This window comes from Urocitellus parryii, chromosome 8, assembly GCF_045843805.1.
Source record: "Urocitellus parryii isolate mUroPar1 chromosome 8, mUroPar1.hap1, whole genome shotgun sequence".
Taxonomy (NCBI): domain Eukaryota; kingdom Metazoa; phylum Chordata; class Mammalia; order Rodentia; family Sciuridae; genus Urocitellus; species Urocitellus parryii.
This window is the reverse complement of record NC_135538.1, coordinates 133909888-133932965: the sequence shown is the minus strand read 5'-3', so window position 1 is coordinate 133932965 and position 23078 is coordinate 133909888. Positions and strand designations below refer to the sequence as shown.

Sequence of the window (23078 nt, the reverse complement as noted above, 5' to 3'; positions counted from 1 at the left end):
AATAATTCAAAGACAGGTCTAGATTTATAGTTATCTCTTGTTTTTTCACTACATCAATGATATTATTCCACTGTTTTTGGGTTTCCATTATTGCTCTTGAGAAATTTATTGTCAGTTAAATTGTTGTCATAGGTGATCTATATGTTCTTTTAGAATGGACAGTTTTGGGATTTTTTTTTTTTTGTACTAGGGATTGAAGCCAGGGGCACCTCACCACTGAGATACATCCCCAGATTGTTTTGCTTTATTTTTGAGACAAGTTTTTGCTAAGTTGCTTAGGGCCCTACTAAGTTGCTGATGCTAGTCTCAAACTCGGGATCCTCATGTTTCAGCCTCCTGAGTTACTGGGATTCTGGGAGTGCAACACTGCACCTGATTAGACAGTTTTACCATGTATGTCTGATATTGGTTTTATCTGCCCTACTTGCAGCAAATTTAATATGTAGCATTAAATTTGAGTACTAATGTATTCGATAAATCCTAGGAAAGTCTCAGCTATTGTCTTTTTTGCAATATGGTGCTCCCTAATTTTCTTATTCTAGACATCCAGTTAAAACAAGATTAGGTCTTTTAATCTATTCTCCATGCCTCTTAATCTTTCATCCTTCTCATTTCTTTCCTTATCTATTCAGATCTTTCATTTCACTAATTCTCTTTTCATCTGTGTCTAATCTAACATCAACCTAGTCAGGCTTTAAGTTCAATGTTTATGTAGTTCAATTATAGATGTTATATTCAGTTATTTTTCAGATTTGGTGGTGACCATGTCTTCAAACATTTTATACATGGTTATTTTATGTTCCAGATCTCATAATTTGAAGGTCCTGGCCTGATGTTTTTGCATCACATTCATGATGTTTTTGTTTCTTCATGTGTTTGGTAATTTTGGAAGGTTTATATTAAGCTGATCTTTTTTTTTTTTTTAAAGAGAGAGAGAGAGAGAGAGAGAGAGAGAGAGAGAGAGAGAGAGAATTTTTTTTTTAATATTTATTTTTTAGTTCTCGGCGGACACAACATCTTTGTTGGTATGTGGTGCTGAGGATCGAACCCGGGCCGCACGCATGCCAGGCGAGCGTGCTACCGCTTGAGCCACATCCCCAGCCCTAAGCTGATCTTAATCAGCGGATATCCTCACAGGCATGAGGTGATGCTTTCCTCTAGAAAGAATTTTAACCTATACCAATGATTGATTGCTATCATTTGGAGCCAATTAATTTCTTTAGATTTTCCCTGACTTCATAGATGTGGGTAGAATAAAGTCCAATCCAAGATTCTATAATACAGATTTTTTTTTTCTACCCAGAGCTGAGAAAGAGATAAGACAAGCTACCTGCCTGTCACCTTTTAAGAGCAGATGTATTCTTCACACCTCTTCATAAGGGTGGAGCCCCTGCGTGCAGGGTCTTGACTCAGCTGCCCACATTACACACATCCAACATCTGCTTTCACTCTCGTTTTTCCAGATTATTGGTGTCCACATTAGAACGTGAGGCAGCCTAAGCTTCTGCACTTGCTTACCACTCTGCTATCGGAAACTATTTTTCTTTGGCAGGGGTGAGAGGTTGGGGAATATGCTTGGATGTTTCCCATGATCTTAGTAATGTTCTGGTTTTTCTGGCATGTAAGTTTTACATGCTGCTGTGGGAGGGATTTTTAAAATCCTTGTCTGCCACAGAACAGGAAATGAAAGCTGGCAGGTTCTTTAAAAAATTGTTCTAATTAGTTATATGTGACAGCAGAATGCATTTTGTTTCATTGCACACAAATGGAGCATGACTTTTCATTTCTCTGCTTGTACACAATGTAGAGTTGCACCATTTTTTCAATCATACATGTACCTAAGGTAATGATGTCCTTCTCATTCCACCAAAAGGAAGTTCTTCCCTTCTTCCCAGGACCCCTCCCCCCATTCCAGCCACTTGGCAAAAGAACTCCAACCCACAAAACATTAGTCTCTTGTTTTGCAGGGGGAGGTGGCAGCTTTGATTCCTCCTGGTCTTACTATGAACTTCCCTAAGAATCAATGAAGGTCATTTCCTAAAAATGACTTTGTTCCCACTGACGGGTTCCTTAGCCTGGGTGATCTAGAGCACAACCTCTGGAAAAAAATGGTTTGGGTTTAATCTCTGATCAGCCAATTGTAATGGTGAGACGCTGGTCAAGTTGTTTCAACTCTGAGTCTCAGCTCACCCATCTGTAAAATGGAGATAATAATAAATCCATCTCACAGACTGCTAGCTCATGCTGGGAGAAATCAGCACAAAGGTCAAAACTGAGTGAAAATAATACCTGATCTGATTCCTGATAAGCTTTACCCTCAATACATTTTCATGAAACAAATGACTGTATGCATTGCATTTTAGCATATCAGTCCCACAAAACAAAGAAGGAATTGTCAGGAGCCTATGTCAGGGTCACCAGACACAATTTTAACTCATTCCTGGGGTTAAAAGCCTGGATAAGCTTGCCTCAGTGTGGACTTTGGTTGCAGGATGACACCCTCTATATTGTGATTTCACAGCTTCCAGTCCCAAATCATGAAAGGCTTCTCTTGCCCAGTAGATCCAATTAATCCCTGCATTTAATCTCATTGTCTGCTTAGGTTATTGCTGGGCAATGGAATACTGTGGAAGCCAAGCTCTTGACTGGGAGCTGTGAGATGGCAGACAGAATGGGCTGGAGTGGGGCACTGAGCATGGGCCCTGTCATGAAGAGCCCACCATGCTAGTGTGAGCCTTAGGGTGTGATCCAACGCTGACTTGTTGCACAGTGCTAGCCAGGCCCAGTCTGGGCTGGTGAAGATGCCCACTCTACACCTGCAGCTCTGAACCCCTAAGCATCCATGATCCACCAACCTCAACCTCCTGGGCAACTGGGATTGAAGGCAAACAATGAGAAAATGGAAATGGAGCAGACCTGAATAGAACTCAAGGGTTAACCAATAGCATTAGTACTTTCCCCAAATCTGATTAGCATAACTCTTAACCAACAGAAGCACTTTCCCAAACCCTGATTAGCATAAATAGGGACCAAGAGCATTGACCCAAGTGCTATATGAACCCTGAGACTAGCACTCTCAAGCTGCAACCTCTACCAGGTCCTGCTGCCTGTGGGAGTTGTGCATCTATTCACACTTGATAAATTCTACTTTTACACTCCTCTGCATCAATGGGTCTTTGGATTTCATTCTTTGAATTCACAAGACAAGAACCCAGACAGAAAAAATTGGCAGCAAGCTACTGGGGTCTGCTGCAACACTGAAGGGCACAGCCTGTCACTGAGAGTTGCACCATGTCGCTCAGTGATAGTGGAGAAGAAACAGGCTTTCATGGCTGCAGATGCTTTCGGCTTATGCGGCCCCCACCCACGAGGAGAAGCAGAGAAACTCTGGTTTCACTGTGATTGATAAGGTCTGTCAGGGGCTGCTCCTAGGTACAGAGGAGAGGTTGCTCCTATAAACATGTGTCTTGGCAAAAGGACAATTCTCCAAGGAAGATCAGGATGTTGCCATCAAAAGGAACAGAAACGATGTAGGACAGGTAAAGATAACTGTTCAGAACATCTGCCACATAACAGCACAATTGGTGGCCATGGTCTGTTTTCAAAGCCTACATCTGCCTCTCTATAGTTATGACCCTTGGGCAAGTTATGACCCAACTTTGCCTCATCTGTAAGTGAGGATAGTAACAGTACTTGTTCATAGGGCGCATGGGGCTGTTACAAGGATTAAATGAATATTAACACAGGTAAAGGATTTACATCGGCTATTTTTTCTATTATAACCAGCATTGCTAAAGAACAAAATATTTAATTAATAAAATTACTTTCCACTTCCCTAGAATCTTTCTTTCTTTTTTTTTTCTAGGCAAGTGTTACCACTGAACTGCAATTCCAGTGCTAGAATTCATTTCTGTAAACAGAATGGACTGCTGTGGTCAACTCTTTTTTTTCTTGACAGATTGCTCTCTGCAGTACTGAGCCAATTAATACAGTACCAGGCAAGTGCCTTGTACTGGAATATTCTAAGAAGAGAAACACATTCCTTTTTTTAAATTATTTTTCAGATGTTAATCAACCTTTGTTTTTTTCATTTATTTATATGCGGTGCTGAGAATTGAACCCAGGGCCTCACACATGCGAGGCAAGTGCTCTACCACTGAGCTACAACCCCAGCCCCTCCGAGAAACACATTCCTTTAAGAGGAAAACAGTCACCTGGGCACACACCTGTCAGTGGGAGGGCTGTGTGGGACAGGATGGGTTGAACAGCTCACAAACCACCTCCTTCCTCATCCCTGCCCTGTCATGATTTTCTGGGGCTGTTTACCTTGTCTTGAGACTTATGCCTGCTGCTGTCTCCCCAGGGTATAAGGCAACAACTGTGCTCCAGAGTCACCAAAATTTCCCCCAATTCCTGAGATTTTCTTACATTAAGCAACATACATATCCTTCCTCTTTTTTTTTTTACCAACCTCCACCCAGTCGCTCAACTACCAAAGAGACCATTGTAAGTCCACCAGGGGCCTGTGCTTGAGAGAAATGGAGTTTTATTACACAGCCAAGTCTTCAGTCATTTCCTTTTCTTTTTCAAACAGTTATTACCATAATTTCCTGCTGCCCTGGTGATGCTGAAGTTATTTTCTTTTTAAGTTTTTCAGCAATAAGATTTAAAGAAACAGTGATTAGTACAGGAAGGTGATGAGCTGATGGTATCTAAGTAAGGTCTCAGTTCTCAAACTGTGAGCAATTTTGCTTGGGAGGCAGAACTAATGCTCTTGGCATATGTAAGGCCAAGTTAAAGACATCATCTCTCAGGGCAATAGGTCTTGAGGAACTAGTATGGCAGTGGGAAGTCCTACCTTTGAAATTCCCATCTTCTCACCCTGACACTTTAGAGTTGGTAAGAGAGGATGGAGGACTTCCTAATTCTTCATAGTCTGGGTCTAGCAACCTACAAGGACCCCAGGATGAGGTTCTAAAGGGTGGGTGTTGTAGTCTGTCTACCTGCCAGGCTCTTGGAGGCTGCAGGCCACTGAGCAAGGGATGGGGAGGGGAGTTATGCTGCTAAATATATCCTGAGCCAACAGGGAGAAGGGGCCTGTCTAGGGTATTTCTCCTGGGTCTCCCTGGCCTTGCCTGGTGTTCCTAATCTACAGTTCCCTATCAACAGACTGGGCCAGTTTGTGCAACCACTGAAGCAGAAGAGAAACCAGGGAATAGGCAATACACACTAAACATATCTGATTGGCCCGAAGTCCACAATTTCTTCCCCCTGGAGATGCATGCCCATTATACAGGGTCCTAGACTCTTGCTGAGAGTCACAATCTGCTGTCTGTGATCCAGGGCTGGATGCATAAGGAGGGTGCTGCCCTTGCTCTCCAATAAATGCTGAGGGCGCACCTCCTGGGACTAGGTAAATTTGGGTCAATTAGGAGGCTCCTTCTCTTTGGCAGATGTCTCAGTGGTTAACCTCTGCATCCTGGGTCATTGCATTCAAATTTTGGTGGATGGTAGTCTGGTGGCTAGAAATTCCCCTCAAGGCATGGGATGGATCTGCAGAGGATAGGGTTGAAGAGACTGCAAAGCTAAGAGGGTGGGAGACTTCTTTTAATCCCCCTGGGGCCAATAAAGGCATTCAGGGTTCCAATTTCATCTTTACCTCTTAAAGAGCAGGACTTTCTAAAGTAAAGCATTTCTGGGGTACCCTAGCACATCCAGGATGGATATTCAAGAGGCCACAGTGAAATGGTATTTAAAGGACCTATTCATGAAAAAATGCTTGGGGGAAAAAAAAAAAGCAGAAGATGGGGAGATTTTGAAGAAAATGCTTCTGAAAAAAATGCTAAAGAAGTTAGCCCCTGAAAAGAAGCCCCAGTTCTAAGAAGGTACTTGGAAAAAGTCTGAAGATTCCTCAGAAAGTCTAAAGACTACTCTGAAAAGTAACTTGAAGATGGCTCCAAAAATAATACTGAAAAATTATCCTGAAAACAGGGAGAGGAAAATGGCTTGGAAAGATCATTCTCTGAAGATGATGAATGTTCGGTGAGGAAAGCCCAGAAGAGAGTGTGAAGACTCAGAAGAGAAGGTGTATCTGGAAAAGTATCTGCTAGAAAATGCAGCTGGAAAAGGGTCTGAAGATGCTGCTGCAGAGGGGGAGGGATGCAGGTGAGAAGCAAGATGAAGATGCAGAGGACAGGAGGACCAAGATGATAACTCCAGCAGGAAGCTGTCTGAGCAGTCCCATGAGGGTGGCTAAGAGTGGCTTTGGGAAGGTTAAGGAAGAAGGGCCCCTGGGCACAGGCTCCTTCTTCAGTAGTGACAACAGGGGGAAGGAATGATGATGACGATGAATATGTGATCCCTTAAACTTGCATTCAGAGAGATTCCTCCATCTACCTGTTCCTATGCTTCAGGATAATTAGCAATGGTGTCACGCGACCATGTGCATAGCGGCAGAATGCCATTCAGCTAATGCTTTGAAATTTACACTGTAACCAGCACATAATGGTTCCAAGTACATGCTAACCAACTGTTCAATTAAAACTTCATAGTAATAATGCAAGTGAAAAGAAAATAGGGAGATATATCCCAATAAAGAACTAAAACATTAGCTACGAATGGATTCAACTTCCTGGGGAAAAAGCAAAAATTCTCTAGCTGAGTTATGCCAGCTGAGTTATGAAACAAAAACAAACAGAAAAATACAAATCAAGCTCCATGTCCAGAGAACTATCTCAAAATTAAAATTATCATGAAGGTTGAACATAGAAAGATAGATATTAAACACACATTAAAGAAATGAAAGCTTAAGTAAATAATTTCCAGTCAGCAGAATTCAATACAGTAAACTGATGGTTTCAATATCTGATCTGGCTGTGTGATAGTAGGAGCAAATGTGACTCCATTTTGTTTTATGACTTCATCCTGTAAAACAACCATGCCAAGTAGAAAAGTCATGACTGGGGCAAGATGTTTTTTTTCCTTTTGCTATAGAAACCTTTAAGAACACAAAACTACCTTACGGGGTATTGTTTCTTTAACTAGGGTAACGGGGCTCTGTTTCTGTAACTGGGGTGACTGGGCTAACTGTGATTGGTTAGGCTTCCCTCCACTTGCCTGCACTGTCCCGCTTCTGTAACCTGGCTAGCTTGCATTGGCTAGACCCCCTGAACATCTCTTTTGCAGTTTTCAGGCTTATAAGGAGTGCCCTTACAATTGTTCAGGGCTGATCAGGGGAACAGCTTTATGTTCTGGTCAGTCGCCACCAGTGTGCTTCACTAAAGGCTTGATTCAATTATATTGAGTGGTCTGGAAGTCAGTTTATGAAACCCTGGGACGAAGCTTTAACTATAACAGCTGTATAAAACTCTTGAGATCACTCCTTCATAGTGACTTCATAGTGATTATTAACTCTATCCAGTTCACTTCATTCTAATTTTATTTATTTATTTTTTTAAAGAGAGAGAGAGACAGAGAGAGAGAGAGAGAATTTTTCAATATTTATTTTTTAGTTCTTGGCAGACACAACATCTTTATTTTATTTTTATGTGGTGCTGAGGATCGAACCCAGCGACCCGCGCGTGCCAGGCAAGCGCGCTACCGCTTGAGCCACATCCCCAGCCCCTAATTTTATTTTTGACAGTACCATCTCCTTGCATGTATTCTTAGCTGCATCGCGCACATGATGTACATGGGACACACAGTGTTATTCCCCAAAATACCAAGGGGCTGTGCAGCGGATGGGCTCTTCCTCCCAGATGCTCTTTAATCGTTGGGCCCAAGATGCCACCATTGCTTTTCTTTCTTCTTCTGATGAAAACTCAGGAGCAAAACTGATCTGAGGGGCAAGAATTTTAAATCCACAGAAGTGCAAAGCGCCATGCTGAAGACATAAAGAAAAGAACTGATCAGAAACCACATCCTTGATGTATGATTCAGTGAAATGATCAAAGGGAAAATGATAAAAATAAAACAGCTCTAAAGCTCTGAGGTCTGGAAACCTGTGACTTCCTTTTAACCTCAGGATGTGGGGAATAAACGAGCAGAAGAACATGGAGCAACTAGAATTTACAGATTTTCACCTGTAATTATTACTGCAGTTTCCAACCCTAAATGTCACTGTTTTGATGGACTAGACAAATTATGGTACCTTCATAGGATGGATCATTCTAGACTAAGGTTTTTCTAGATATAGTATGTCACTATAGTTGAAGTTATTTGTGAAATGAAAACTACAAATTTTAAGCATTACTTGTTGTATGCCATTTATATGAAAGAGCAATAAACATAACTAACCTATTAATAAAAGTTATGTGTACAAGAATATATATGGGTCTTAAGAAAATAAACCAAGTTATTAAAAGTGATGATTTTGTGGGGTTTTAGATTGAGGGGACTTTTTATTATTTTATTTTTTTTTACATTCTCTCCCTTTGTCCTGTAACATGTATTTTTGCAAACTGAAAAAAAAAGTAGAGATTTTTTTAAAAAGAAAGAATTTAAGTGGGCCTGTGAAGAAGCAAGCTCAGATTTGTTAACTGTCCTCTCGTACTTCAGCAGAGTGCCACTAGTTGGAATCATTATTCTTTCTCCTTTCAAAAAGGATCACTTGTTTTCCTAGAAATCTCACACTCAGTCCTGTGCACTGCTTTCTTAAAAACCCACATCCTGGTCCAGGCCTACCCATCAGGGGGGTAGGTGGAGTGGGAGAGGCTCACACACCTCTTACTACAGTATTTTTTCTCACACAACATTATTTCCAGAAGTCAGCTTTTCAGAAGCACCATTATGATCAACAGAAGAAATCAGAAATGGTCTGGGTGAAAAAGTAGTACTTGGAAATCAACGGCCTCCATAAATACAGAACTAAGTTTTAGAAGACACAATGAAAAAGTTGACAAAATCAGCAACAAAGGAAAGGAATTCACTTAAAAATAAATGCGAACTACCTGAAAGGAAGGTTTTCATGGTTTGAAAAGACACACAATAGGATTAATTTTGCTAACATCTAGAATGCTGATAAATCAATTAAAAAAAAACAGACCCGTGGGCAAAGCATGTAAATCTAGAGTTCACAGAAAAAAGGCAATTCCTACTTCTTCTTTTGATTTTCTTTTTTTTTTTTTCCCTGTGGTGCTGAGAATCAAAGCCAGCACCTCATGCGTGCTAAGTGTGTGCTCTACCATTGAGCTACACTCTCTACTGCCACAACATCTATATCTTTTACAAGCTCACAGCTGTGCTCTTCTCTACATATGCTCTCCTCTGATAGAAATCCCTCATGACAACCTGGAAACTTCAGGTCTCCTCAGAGTCCCTCACCTAGAGTCTGCTTCTCTGCATCCTCGCCCCCTGCTCTGTCCCTCACTGGGGAGCACTTTGCACATGGACAACCGAGACTGCTAGAACTCACTCTGCCTACTGCCTTCCCCTTGGCAGATGCCCACTTCTTGGCTACTCATCAGGCCCAGGGTGTTCACACAGGCATCAAGAGTCCACCTCGGAGAGCAGGTCAGAGTGGGGAAGCTCAGAGTCTTGGGTACCTGGAGTGTGGGCTATCTCCACGGGGAGCTCAGCCAGCAGAGGCTCCTGAGAGGCTACATGGAACACAGGGCCTGGGGCACCTCTCGCCAGGGCTTAGGGTCTGCATGAAAGGCTCTCTTGGGCCTCCCACATGCTCATCACACACACACACACACACACACACACACACACACCTGGAACTACCTCAGAGCTATTCTGGTCTCCACAAAGCAGACAACAAGCTAACCAGGTTTGGCTTAGCTTTGGGCCAAATATCAGAGGCTACAATTATAATACATATTCCCTACTGATCAGCCTTTTCAATGCTCCCAAGTCAGAATTCAAAAGGGCAGATACAGTGAGAATGGTGTGGGGTGGCAGGCTCACATCACATGTCATTTCAACCTTGGAGAGGTGGGGATGTACAACAGGCTAGCATGGCATGGAAGCCTTTTGTCGTCTGTTTACCTGGAGTGGCCACAGAAAGTACCGAACATCTCCATTGACCCCTGCTTTTGAGTACATCTCGGCTGTGCCTCCCGTGGTTAAGGAAAGGAGGGCTAGTTTATCCTGCAGGAGAGAGAGCAAATGCATTTAATGCGGATGCCAGAAGAGGATGTGAGTGCTACTGTGATCCTGGCAAAAAGGTTTACGATGGCCAGGGGAAAATAGGGGGTCACTCACATCACCCACAGGCCCATCCACAGGTGACAGCTATATCCCAACAGGAAGCAGAATGAAACAAACGGACCAAGTGAACGCAAAAGCTCTCACATGCCCACTTCCAGCAGAAGCCAACTTCCAGAGACACCATGTGAGTGGTCAGTACTTAGGTGCTGTCTACAGAGCTGAGGAGGAGTGGAGCCCAGCACTCAGTGGCCACTCAGTAAATGACGGTGTCACTCGTGGCCCAAGACAGATCTTGTTGATGAGATTTGCTTTCCTCACATACACTCATATTCTGAGGCTCTCAGAATTTGAGTCTCTAATTTTAGCAGGAAATTCTTTTAGTAAGAAATTCAGTGCTGCTAACATTGTGCATCTACCAGATTCCATGCATTGCTCACTGTGCAGTGTGGGTGTTGCACTCTCTTGTTTCATCAGGCCCACATGGGAAGTCCAGAGGGATGAACTCATAAGGCCAGGGATGGTCTCTCCATCATGGAGTAGATGACCTCTGGAGCCAGGGCTGACCACTTTGCTGCCCATATTAACTTGCCCACTTCATCCCTAGCCCAATACTCAGCCCCCACATCCACTAGATGGAAAGATCCCCAAATTCAGAAATGATGGTTTTCTCATCTGTGTCCAGCACTCAATGCTGTGCACATAGCAGATGCTCATCAGCACTTACTTAAAAAAATAAATAAATAAAAGCAGCAGCAAACTATAACTTGATAGCTGCCTCCTCCTTCCTCCCTCTCTAATAGTCCAGCGATCCTTGTCCGTAGAGCACATACCTTGAAAAAACCAGAATCATAGAACCTTGTGATGTCGAAGGCGAACCCTTGGCACAGCACCCTGTCCATCCAGCCCTTCAGGATAGCCGGCACACTGAAGCAGTACAGCGGAAACTGGGCACAGCACATTAAGGAAGAAGAAATACTGTGGCTTGTCTCGGGATTCCTAAGTCAGTCTGTTTGGTGATACAGAACAAATTGCACTCTCCTCCTCCCTGGTGGCTGGGTGGATAAGGGTAATAAACATGGCCAGCTCTGAGGTGTGGTGATAGTGGGAAGGGGCGTAGTGGAAAAACGGTCCTGTTGCTATTATGTTGGCTCTGCACCCCGCTGATGCTGATCCCCACGCATAGGGAAGAGATGAAAACTTGACACTAGCTTTGGGGCGGCAGACCTGTGACTGACCAATCAACGACTGAGAAGAAGATGCTGTGGAAAGATCATACACTTCCCACACCTGGGGTGAGTTGTTAAAATCTGGTGTCAACTGGGACTAATCAGATCCCTTGCTTGGAAATTCTGGATCTAGGGAATCAAGGCCTTGGCATGCAGCAAGAGAAACAGAACCAGGGGCTGGGGTTGTGACTGAGCAGTAGAGTGCTTGCCTAGCATGTGCGAGGAGCTGGGTTTGATGCTCAGCACCACATTAAAAAATAAGTAAATAAAATAAAGGTATTGTGTCCAACTACAACTAAAAAAAAAAAAAGTTAAAAAAAAGAGAGAATAGAGCCAAGGTGCAGGGAGATGTGGATGGAATCTGGTGAAGAAGACATCAGAGATGTTCCAGCTTGGGTCCTGTGTCCCTGTAGCCCAGCCACAGCTCTGTGCTGCTTGTCTAGGAGACTCAAGTGGCCAAAGCCCTTGGTATGAACTCCCCTTTCTTTCCAGTTTGACTTGGATTTCTGTTAACCCACAAATTACCCTAAACACATGTGTTTACTTGACTGCTTCTTCTGTAGTGGCAGAAAGGAGCCTATATTCTCCTTGGGACAAATACAGGTAAAGTGGCTGGTGTGTGTGTGTGTGTGTGTGTGTGTGTGTGTGTGTGTGTGTGTGTGTATGTGTGTATTTCAACTAGTGAGAAGATGGAAAGTTTTTCCCCCGTAGTAATCAGGCCTTTGACTGTTATTGCCTTGATAAACATTTGAGGCCTTTGACCCACATCCTTGATAAACAGTTGGGTAGAGAAAACTGGCCTTCAAGTGGCCCAGCATGTACAGGGTGGGGACTTAAAGAAAATGAACGCAACAAGACCTGCATGATTCTACTGTTTGTGGACCACTGGGCTAACAGAAAAATTCACTCCTGTTTACACAGGAGGTCGGAACTCTATAATGGCTGCATGAATCTCTCTACTAAACTAAGTAAAGTGTTGTCACTAGGTGAGTGTTACAACTAAGTGTTGTAACTAAGTACTGTGGTACAACACTCACCCAGTAAGTGTGTGAAAATGTGCTAAGAAAACACTGTTGCCACTTCTAGGAGTGCAGAATGTAGTATTTGCAAAGAGTCTTATGTAGGACGAATCTCATTCAATACATTAATTAAAGGAAAAACACACCTGGAATATCACGAGATCAGCTTCCTGCAGCTTTTTCTGCTCCTCAGCGATGTCACTGGTTAGACAGTTTTTCTTGTAGGCTTCAGAGGCTTCCACCCCATAACTGAAGACCTCAGGATTAGAAAGGTCACCTGAGGGAAGAGCCAAGTGCTCTCACTTCCAGGTGAGAGGTCACAGCCTGTCCCAACAATTTCACTAATGCTGTGTGTGTCTGGACTCCTCAAAGTGAGTCAATGACATTTGCTGTGACCCAACCCAGTCAGGGTATGAGAAGGAACCTACAAGGGCCACTCAGTGAGCATTTCCCACCCACCAGATGCTGTGCTGTGCACCCAACACCCTTCTTCTGCTCCTGACAACTGATGACATCATACTAGTTCTCTACCAGTGAGAAAGCCGAACTTGACAGAGCTTAGTAGTTTGTTTGGTGACACCCGATTCCTAAGTAGCAGAGGCAGGCGTAGAGGTGGGATGACTAGAGGAGCAAGTGTGACTTCCTCCACTGTTCCATGTGCAAACCTGAAGTCACTTTGACAAAAGCCACAAAGGGAAGTGAACTAGCCATCAATTTGTATTTTTTTTTTTTTTTTTTTTACAAAAGAATGTTCTTTGCTTTCTCTTTTAACCTATTTGTATTTGATTTTCATTCAAAGAATACACACCCAGTGCTTCTAGGTATAAATCTTGTCTTTTCAAGAAAACTGAAGAGAGTAACTACTGTAGGCCAGAGGCTGTGTGGCACCAGGGAGGTAATCAGATGGGGTCACAGCTGCCATATTACATCAGGCCTGAGACCCCTCTGGGCCCTTTAAACCTATAGTTGTCACTCAGTATCCACAGGCGTTTGGTTCCAGGACTTTCCAGGTCACCAAAATCCATGGAAGCCCAAGTCCCTTACATAAAATTGTGTAGATTTGCATAGAACCTACAAACATCCTCCTGTAGACTTTAAATCATCTCTAGATGACTTCTAATATCTCACAGAAGGTAAATCTATGTAGGCAGTTGTTATATTGTATTGTTTACAGAATAATGACAAGAAAAAATGTTTTTATATTCACTACAAGTGCAATTTTTCCTAGATATTTTCTTTTTTCTTTCTTTCCATCCTTCCTTCCTTTTATTTAAAAAAAATTTTTTTTAGTTGTTGACAGACCTTTATTTTATTTATTTGTATGCAGTGCTGAGAATCAAACCCAGTGCCTCATAAATGCCGGACAAGTCTGCTTCCGCTGAGCCCCAGCCCCAACCTCCCTTTTATTATCTTTTTTTATAGCATCCTTTTTAAGCTTTTTATTTAATTAATTTATTTATTTTTATGTGGTGCTGAGGATCAAACTTAGTGCCTCATACGTGCCAGGCAAGCATTCTACCACTAAGCCACAATTCCAGCCCTTCCTTCCTTTTAAATTGGCACTGGGGATGGAACCCAGGGGTGTTTAACCACTAAGCTACATTCCAAACCTTTTTAATTTTTTTATTTTGAGACAGAGCTTTGCTAAGTTGCTGAGGCTGGTCTTGAACTTGTGATCCTCCTGCTTCAGCCTCCTGAGCTGCTGGGATTACAAATGTACGCCACTACGCCCAGCTCCAAATATTTTCAGGGTTAGCTGAATCTGTGGATGAGAAATCCACGGATACGGAAGGTTCACTATATATCTACAGAGTCTCAAAATTACACATGGTATGTAGTGGGTTAATATCTAGAATAAGATCTACAACAACCCACTCCAGAAGGTTAAGTATGCTTGCCTCAGGGCTGTGGTGCAGACCTGGAGGATATGTGAAAGGGGCTTGCACTTTTTAGCCTTTGGTTGCCTATATTTTAAAATACTTTTTACAGTAAGCAAGCATGGTGGCTTATGCCTTTAACCTCGGCAATCTGGGAGGCTGAGGCAGGGGATCTCAAGTTTGAAGCCAGCCTCAGCAACTTAGCAAGACCCTTTTTCAAAATGAAAAACAGAAAGGGCTTGGAATGTAGCTCAGTTGTAAAGCACTCCTGGGTTCAACCCCCAATTCACTCCCCAAAATAGACATTAAATTTGAGTTGGCTTTTTCACTTAAAAATTAGTGGCAAGCTGGGTGTGGAGGCTCACACCTGTAATCCCAGCAGCTCAAAAGGCTGAGGCAGGAGGATCACAAGTTCAAGACCAGCCTCAGCAACTTAGCCAGGTCCTAAGCAACTTAGCAAGAACCTGTCTCAAATAGAACATAAAAAGGGCTAGGGATGCAGCTCAGGGGTTATACGTGCTCCTGGGTTCAATCCCTGGTACAGATTTAAAAAACAAAACAAACAACACCCCCCCCCAAAAAAAAACAGTGGCAAACAAACAAACAAACAAAAACAAACCAGTAGCTCCTTATCCCACTGTTCTCTATATTTCTAGAGAAACAGAAAAATTTGTTGCTGTTTGCTAAGAGAAAATACTTTATGATGATGATAATGATTTTGCAGTGCTAAGGGTCACCCAGAACTTTTTGCATGCAAGGCAAACCCCAGCCCTGGTTGATTTATTACAAAAAAAAAGAAAGCCCCAAAACACACAGAATGAGTACTAAATATTGTATCTGGAGATGTAGCTAACAGAACTACAAAGAAATCTGAGATATTAAATACTAGAAAAGAGGAGGTACAACTGTCATTATTTGTAGATGATTTGGCTGCATGTCTGGAAAGTCCCAAAGAATCACCTGAAAAGTATTATAAACAAGAAGGAAACTAGGAGTGGGCTGCGCACACACACTTCTCTTCACATCAAGAAGCTACTGTTGGATGGTAAGAATTAAACAAGATCTGTATGATGAAAATATACAAATACACCCATTATTAAAATAGACCCGATGGAAGGTCACACCATTCTCTTAGAGAAAATCAACATGAAAGGTCAGTTCATCCCAAGTTCAGCTACACATTTAATGGGACCTGGATGAAAATACCATCAGGCTTCTTTTTGAATCTAGATGGCTGATTCAAAAGCTTTTATGGAAAGGTAAAGTAAAATAGTTAGAAAAATTTGAAAATAAGATAAATGAAAGTGACCTACTCTAGCTGATATTAAATTGTATTATTTGCCAAAATAATTTAAACCATGTGGATGTGGGAAAAAAATAGGAGTAGAACTAATAAACTGGAATGTAGTTAGTTGAAAAGTGCTTGCCTAATCCCCAGAACCACAATAAATAAAAATAAAAAATATTAAAACAAGTAGAATAGAATTTAAGAAGTGGGAATTTGGATCACAATGAAGGTGGCATTTAAATCAAGGGCAAATAGCTGAATCATGCAGTAAGTGGTAATATGACAACTAGGTAGGCATTGGAGAAAAAATTGGGCCCATATTTCAAATCATATGCCAAAATAAATTTGAAATATATAAAATACTTAAAATTAGAAGCAGCATCTATAGAATATTAGAAAAAACTATAAAATACTTTTTCTTACAAGTTTGGAGTTCATGTAAATATAACAAATTCCTGAAGTCATAAATGGAAAAGACTGATCAAATATTATCTAAATGAAAGTAAATGGAAGCTAAAAGGAAAAAGTCACCATAAGCAAAGTCAAATAAACAAAAACAAAAACAAATTAGGTAAAAATATTTTCGGGCTGGGGTTGTGGCTTAGTGGTAGAGTGCTTGCCTAGCAGTGTGAGGCACTAGGTTCAATTTTTAGCACTGCATATAAATAAAATAAGTAAATAAATAGAGGTCCATCAACAACTAAAAAAAGATTATTTTCAAAAAAGGATTTACAATTCATATTCCATACTATTGGCTTTTTAATATATAAAGAACTTTTTAAAATCAATAATAAAAAGACTAACAACTCAACAGAAAAATGAACAGATGATATGAACAGATAATTCACCGGAAAGAGAATATTTAATATTTTATTAAATGTTAGTTAAAAATAAAAATAAAATGTCAATACAAATAAGTATTAATAAATAGAATATAAATATTAAGATAATAAACCTCACAATGAGAGAAGGACAAATTAGAACTATTTGGAACACTATCTTTTCATCTGCTAGACCGGCAATTATTAAAAAAAAATTGGCAATACTATTGGTGACAGTGAGGAAATAACATTTGTAAACATTGCTGACAATAGTGTAAACTGGTATGAGATTTATGGAGAGCAACTTGGCATTATCTAGGAAAATCAAAATGCACATTCCTTTTCACCAGTAATTCCACTTCTAGACAAGCTTGTATATGTGGGGAAACACATATGACTCTGACTGTTCACTGCATCATTGTTTTTGATAGCTAAAGATCAGAAACAACCTAAAATGTCCTTCAGTAGGGAGATACCATGACATGGCCATACAATGGAATACTTTCTACAATAAGAAAAATAAAAGCAACCTGTAAAATGATGAGCATAATATGCTTCCGGTTTTGTAAAATGTAGAGGAAAAATGAAGAATACTCTCATGCCTGCTTATATAGCAAGGACTATCTCAGAAAGGACACAGAGAAAACTACATCCTGACTACCTAGGGAACAGAGAAACTGGGTTGCTGGGGGATAGGAGGGAAAATAGCCCTGCACTTTGGACTCCTGACCTGACTGAGATTTACATATTTTGTGCAATGATTAGCTTTTTAAGACATGTTAAAATTAAAGAACATAAAAAGAAAGTTAAAAAATAACCAAGCATTTATGCCGTGACTCACCAGTGATATCTTTCCTTGTGGCCCTTGGCTCAAAGTTCATGGCATACAAATCAGACACGGTGACGGTGCATCCCTGCTGGCTCAATTCATCCACTGCCACTTTCTTCAAGGAGCCATTGAAAGACTTGGGTTCTTGGTGTGCATAGACAATGAGCACTTTCTTACCTACATCAGGAGAAGGAACATTTCCTACTGAACAGCCATTCTCCTTTGTCAAAATCCCATGAAGACTAAGATGAAAATTAAATGCTTAGACACATCCCTACTGTTGAAGCTAAGCAATACCAAGGATCTTATTGGATGACAGTTTTAAAATGAACATTTTTAAATTCAGTTATATCATAGTTCATCATTACTTGAGTGTGCAAATATAGGTTGAGTATTCCTTATCTGAAATGCTAGAAGTATTTTGGAATTCGTATTTTTCAAATTTTGGAGTATTTGTGTAGACTTTCTAGGTAAAGCCTCCATGATATGAAAATCCAAAAATCAGAAATACTCTAAAATCTGAAATTTTGTGTTCAGAGAATTTTGGATTTTAGAGTATTTTTAGAGTCATGAGCTGAAAAATGTTTTGGAGCTTTAGGGATGCTCAACCTGTACATACAAACACAGCAGGCCAAATTAATGTCTTCTCAAAACGAAACTACACAATTAAATCTTTAAAAGCCTGATATAATCTGGTTAACTCTATGAGAAGTTTTAGCCCGACTCCCCAACACCAAAATCAAAAGCTATCAGAACTCGTCTTTGTGCCAACCCTACAGCTATGGCCCCTTTCAGGCTGGCACATTCTGCTTCCATCTTCCAGGTTCATGGCAACGGGGCACTTAAACAAAACACGAGGAACTGTCCCCTCGTCCCTTGAGGAAGGCAGGTCTAGGTGAAAGCCATATCTTGGTGGCAACGCTAAAGCAAAGAGGACTCTAAGAACAGGTTTTATAGGCACTAGCTGTATCATGAACAGCAGAGGCTTCTGAACACAGTATCGTCCACATTCATGAGAGTCGGTGGGATTATGTACTGAATTCTTCTAGAAGGTAACTTGGTGATTTGCTCTGGTAACATCTGAGACTAAAATGTTAAAAGCTTGACTTAAATTTTGCAGTCTAGGATCTTGAAGAGAAAATACATATATTAACTTGAAGCAGACAGTTTCAGGGTATTCGGTTGAACGTAAAAGGCTGAATTCCATGAGTTAAGTAAATTATTAATCTTGGCTTTCTCCGACTCCAATGTTATAAAGGAATTCTACTTGGGGGCTTACCAGGAGAATGGGTGTGAATGAAATCCTGCACCAATGTTTCTCAACTAGGGGCAGTGTTGCCTGTCAGAGGATATTTCCCAATTCCAGAGCCATTTCCGGTTGTCACTGGTGGGGGCAGGCAGTCACTGGACTCTGCTAAACATTCTACAAGGCACAGGGATCTCACCACAACAAAGGATTATGTGGCCCCAGACATCGGTAGTGCCAATTTCGAAACATCCAAATCTATAGTAGAATGTACAGAATAAAGTGAATACATATATTCTAAAATGAAAGCATTTCCATGTTATATTGTTGAGTGAAAAAAATAAGTTCCAAAATTCACCGTATAGGTGTGCAGGTGTCTGTGCCTGCATGCATGATAAACAAACACAAAAGTACAGATGGGGCCGGGGGTGAGCTCAGTGGCAGAGATTCTGCTTACCATGCAGGAGGCCTTATGTTTAATCTCCAGAACTGGGGGGGGAAAAAAAAGAAAAGAAAAAAAACAAGGAACAAACAAACAAGGTAAAAATGAAATTATTAAAAAAAAAAAGTAAAGACAAAATCATTTTAAAATTGGGACTTAAAGTGTAGTTTAAAATTAGGCTCACTAGGGCTGGGGATGTGGCTCAAGCGGTAGCACACTCGCCTGGCATGCAAGTGGCCCGGGTTCGATCCTCAGCACCATGTACAAAGATGTTGTGTCTGCCAAAAACTAAAAAATAAATATTAAAAATTTCTATCTCTCTCACTCTTTCTAAAAAAAAAAAATTGGGCTCACTCACTCACTGAACAACTATTTTTTGAGGACCTACTATGTCACAGGATTATTTCTGGAACTGGAGGCAGGGTAAAGACAAGGTAGGTATGGCCCCCATTCTTGAGGAACTTGCCTTCCGGAATGGGTAAAAATGGACAAGAAAACTAAAAATATTCAAAACAAGATAATTCGAGAGAGTGATCCATGGTGTAAATAGGTTGAACACACTGCTGTGTTGTTTGGGTTTAGATTTTTTTTAAATATCAAATGATATATTCAATCTTGGATTAAAAGTCTAACTCCCCCATAATGAGCCATTACCTGCCATGCCGGAGGAAGAGGGATTTTTTTTCTCTGATTTGGTGTGGCGGCCCCAGGCTTTCAGGTGCAGTCACTCTCTTTGGTGATCCCAATAATCTGAAAGAGAAAGTCCACTCAAGGGAGGTGGGGAATGCAGAGGTGAGGTGCAAGTACAAAGTCTAGGCTCTCTTCTTCAGGAGGACATGCGCATGCATCAGAAAAAAAGGCTCTTGGGAGAGGCAAGGCTTCCTTTGGAGACAGGCCTCCAAGGACAAATCATGCCAAATATCAAAACCAACACTTTTTTCTCAGAGGACTTGGAACCTTCAGTGAAGGCAGCCAGCCATAGAGAAGAGGACCTGAGAAATGAGTCACAGGCAGGAAGCAGGCACATTAATAAGCTGACACGCACTGCAGGGCACCTGAATACCCAGCTGGTGTTGGGGAAGTCCAGGAGATAGTACTGGGTGTCACTGGGTGCTTTTCCTATCTGTAAATAAGGAGTTGGTTCCGTTCTTGTTTCTAGATAGAGATCTCAAAAGTTTCTCTAGGGAGGTAGCCTAGGCCAGTGGAGACTTCCATATGAGATGAATTTTATCCAGATTCCAGTTTTGCTATGTCTAACTATGTGACCTGAAGCAAGTCCCTGTACCTCTCTGTGCCTCAGCCTTTTCAACTACAAAGCCACAGAATGGTTCAGGAGATTATATATATATATATATATATATATATATATATATATATATATATATATATATATATACACACACACAAACATATACATGCACACACACACATGCACATATATACATATATGTGTGTGTAGTGGCTAGCACACGATATGATTCCAGAGGGCCAGGGTGGAGTTCAGTAGTAGAGCATGTACTTAGCATATACAAAGCTCTGGGTTCAATCCTAAGCACCAAAAAAAGAAAGAAAGAAAGATGTTAGTTCTCCCTAAGAAGAGGCCGCGTCCTCACCCCTGGCTAGCCATCTCCAGAAAAACTAGCTTCATGCTGAGAGCAAAGGTACTGCCAATAAACCTACTCCCACTGTGTGTGTGTGGGGGGGGTAAGCTCAGATAAAACTCAACAACAAAAAAACAAACAACCCAATTAAAAATGAGAACAGGAATGGAATAGACCTTTCCCTAAATGAGATATATAAATGAGGACTAAGCAAATAAAAAGATGCTTGGTGTCATTGGTCACTGGGATTAACCAATCAAAATTACAATGAGATATCACCTCACACCCATTAAAATGGCTATCATCAAAAAAGTCAACAATCCACAAGGTTGGTGGGAAGTGGAAGGATTTAGAACCCCTATGGACTGTTGGTGTGGATGTAAAAAGTGCATCTGCCATGGAAAAATGGTACAGAGGTGCCTCAAAAGATTAAAAATGAAGTTACCATGTACCCTGCAATCCCACTTCTGGGTATAACTTCAAAAAATTGAAAGCAGGGTGAGGATCACTTGTGCACCCACATTTACAGCAGCATTATTCATAGCAGCCAAAAAGGTGGAAGTGACCCTCTGGCTGGATACTGCACCCAGGTGCTAAGGCTACAGAGATGAACAAAATAGATGAAAATAGAACCCTTACTCTTTGGTGGGTGGGGGGAGAGACAATAAACAAGAAGACAAGGAAGACACAGAATTCCAGACAGAGATATGTACTAGTGATGATGACAAGTAATAGTGATAGTGCTAAGAAAATAAAAAAACCTTAGTAGATAAAACGGCAGGAGTATGTTTGCTATTTTAGATAGGGAGCTCAAGAAGGGGTCTCCAAACAGGGACAGTGAATATGCAGTTTGCCATGCAAAAATATGGGGTCCAGGCAGACAGAATAGCAAATAAATGCTCAAGTGGGGACTCTGCTGAAAGGTTTGAGGAACTAGAAAGGCTATTTGGCTGGACTATGGTGTTTAGTTTCAGTTTTGTTTGTTGGTTTGTTTAAGAGGTGGTAGGGGATACAGTCAGAGTTGAGTGGGGTCCAACCAAGCTGAACTTATAGGGAAGGGGCAAAACTTTTATCCTAAGCCTAGCAAAAAGCCACTGGAGCCTCTTAAGTAGAAGAGTAGTACTGAAAGGTTCCCAGTGTCACTGCAGACTCAGAGATGCTCATCCTGAGATTGCCAAATTGAGGGACCAGAGACATCTTGATTTGGATCAAATGCTTCCATTTAAATGCTTCTTGGCGCCCTATGCATTTTTCAGCATTCCCAGGCCCCTCCACTCCCTATGTCTTGCTTGGCTCAGGTGAAATATTTCTATCACATGTCTTGGCCATTCAATAGCCACTTTACTAATCTGGGTTCCCAATTCCAAATCATCCACTTCTTCTAGAGGTTAAGAATAAGAAACTGAGGCCCACAAATGAATCTCCAACACAGGCTCTTCACCCTCAGGCACCCCATCCACAGCAAGAACAGCTCACCTTTGTTGGAAACCATGTACTTACCCAAGTCCACAGGAAGAGTCATGTGCTTTTAAACCATACATACCACACCAAATGTGTTCTATTTTTGACAAACATAATTTCATCTTAATGCATCCAAATGCTGTTTTATAAAGTTTTCACTTTATTATTTCATAAGCCTCTTTCCACAGTCAGCCCCATAATGGTCACAGGAACAGCTAGACATTTCTTTGTGTAGCTATGCCATTGTCTGCTGCCCTTTTGTGCTCATTTAGGTTACTCTCCTCTCCCCACCCCAGAACTATACCTAGCACTATTAGAAGTCTGTATGATTTATACACGTTTCTTTTCATGTCTTGTCTTTGGCTGAGGTTTCCAGAGATTAAAGTTCACAGAAGTTGTTATTTTCAGAAATTACTGGTTAGGAAGATCCCGCCCCCCCAGCCCCCGAGATTACCACAATGTTTTTGAAAGCACAGTCAAACTACAGCGGTTCCATGGAGCTTTGGTAAACGATGGCACCCTTCATGAAGGGTGCTCTGGGGTTCCCTGCTCCCTTATTAGTAATGTGAGGATAGTGCGGTCACCTACTTCACAGGGCTGCGGGCACATTAAACGAGATCATTGTGAAGCACTGTGCCTGGCATGTGGTGGCGCCCAGGGAGAGGTAAGAGATCATATTTTCCAGCCTGTCCAGGACCCGGAGTGCCAGGAACCACGGGGACACACTCCACAGTCTAGCTGGCAAGTTGTAAGCCAGAGACCTCTCTGGCCTGCAGTCCCTCCCCAGCCCCCAGGGCCCTGGCCGGTGGGCACTCACTCTCTGGCCAGCGCGCCCTGGTAAGCGGCGGAAGGGCTCCCACGTCTGCGTCCTTGAAAGGACACTCCTTGTCCGCGCCAGCTTCCAGCTACCCAACCTTGCCCTCGCACGCTCCACTCTCTGTACCGCCGCAGCTGCGCTCTGGAATCCCCGAACCCCTTCCAACGCGGGTGGAGTCGCCCCGCCCTCTCCCTGACGCCCCGCCCCAAGAACGAGCTCCACCCTGCACGCCCCCTCGCCCCCGCAACAAGCTCCACCCCGCACGCCGCCCCGCCCCCCAAACAAGCTCCCAGCACGCC

The 23078-nt window shown here is 41.9% G+C and overlaps 1 protein-coding gene across 4 annotated transcripts; it reads right to left on the bottom strand.

Moving 5' to 3' along the window:
• Nucleotides 1-7486: 7486 nt before the first annotated feature.
• LOC144256602 (ribosyldihydronicotinamide dehydrogenase [quinone]-like) lies at nucleotides 7487-22952 on the bottom strand. Of its 4 annotated transcripts, XM_077801902.1 has the most exons (9): nucleotides 22780-22951; nucleotides 22002-22059; nucleotides 19555-19650; nucleotides 18492-18716; nucleotides 17225-17389; nucleotides 12544-12674; nucleotides 10983-11096; nucleotides 9991-10092; nucleotides 7487-7882 (listed from the first exon to the last, which is right to left on the bottom strand). In XM_077801902.1, exons 5-9 carry the CDS (start codon nucleotides 17262-17264, stop codon nucleotides 7706-7708), a joined length of 564 nt encoding a protein of 187 aa, XP_077658028.1. In that variant the 5' UTR covers nucleotides 17265-17389; nucleotides 18492-18716; nucleotides 19555-19650; nucleotides 22002-22059; nucleotides 22780-22951; the 3' UTR covers nucleotides 7487-7705. The 4 variants fall into 4 exon arrangements, with proteins under 4 accessions (XP_077658028.1, XP_077658025.1, XP_077658026.1 ...); XM_077801899.1 differs by lacking the exon at nucleotides 18492-18716 and having other exon boundaries at nucleotides 22780-22952; XM_077801900.1 differs by lacking the exons at nucleotides 18492-18716; nucleotides 22002-22059 and adding an exon at nucleotides 20344-20448 and having other exon boundaries at nucleotides 22780-22952.
• Nucleotides 22953-23078: the final 126 nt, after the last annotated feature.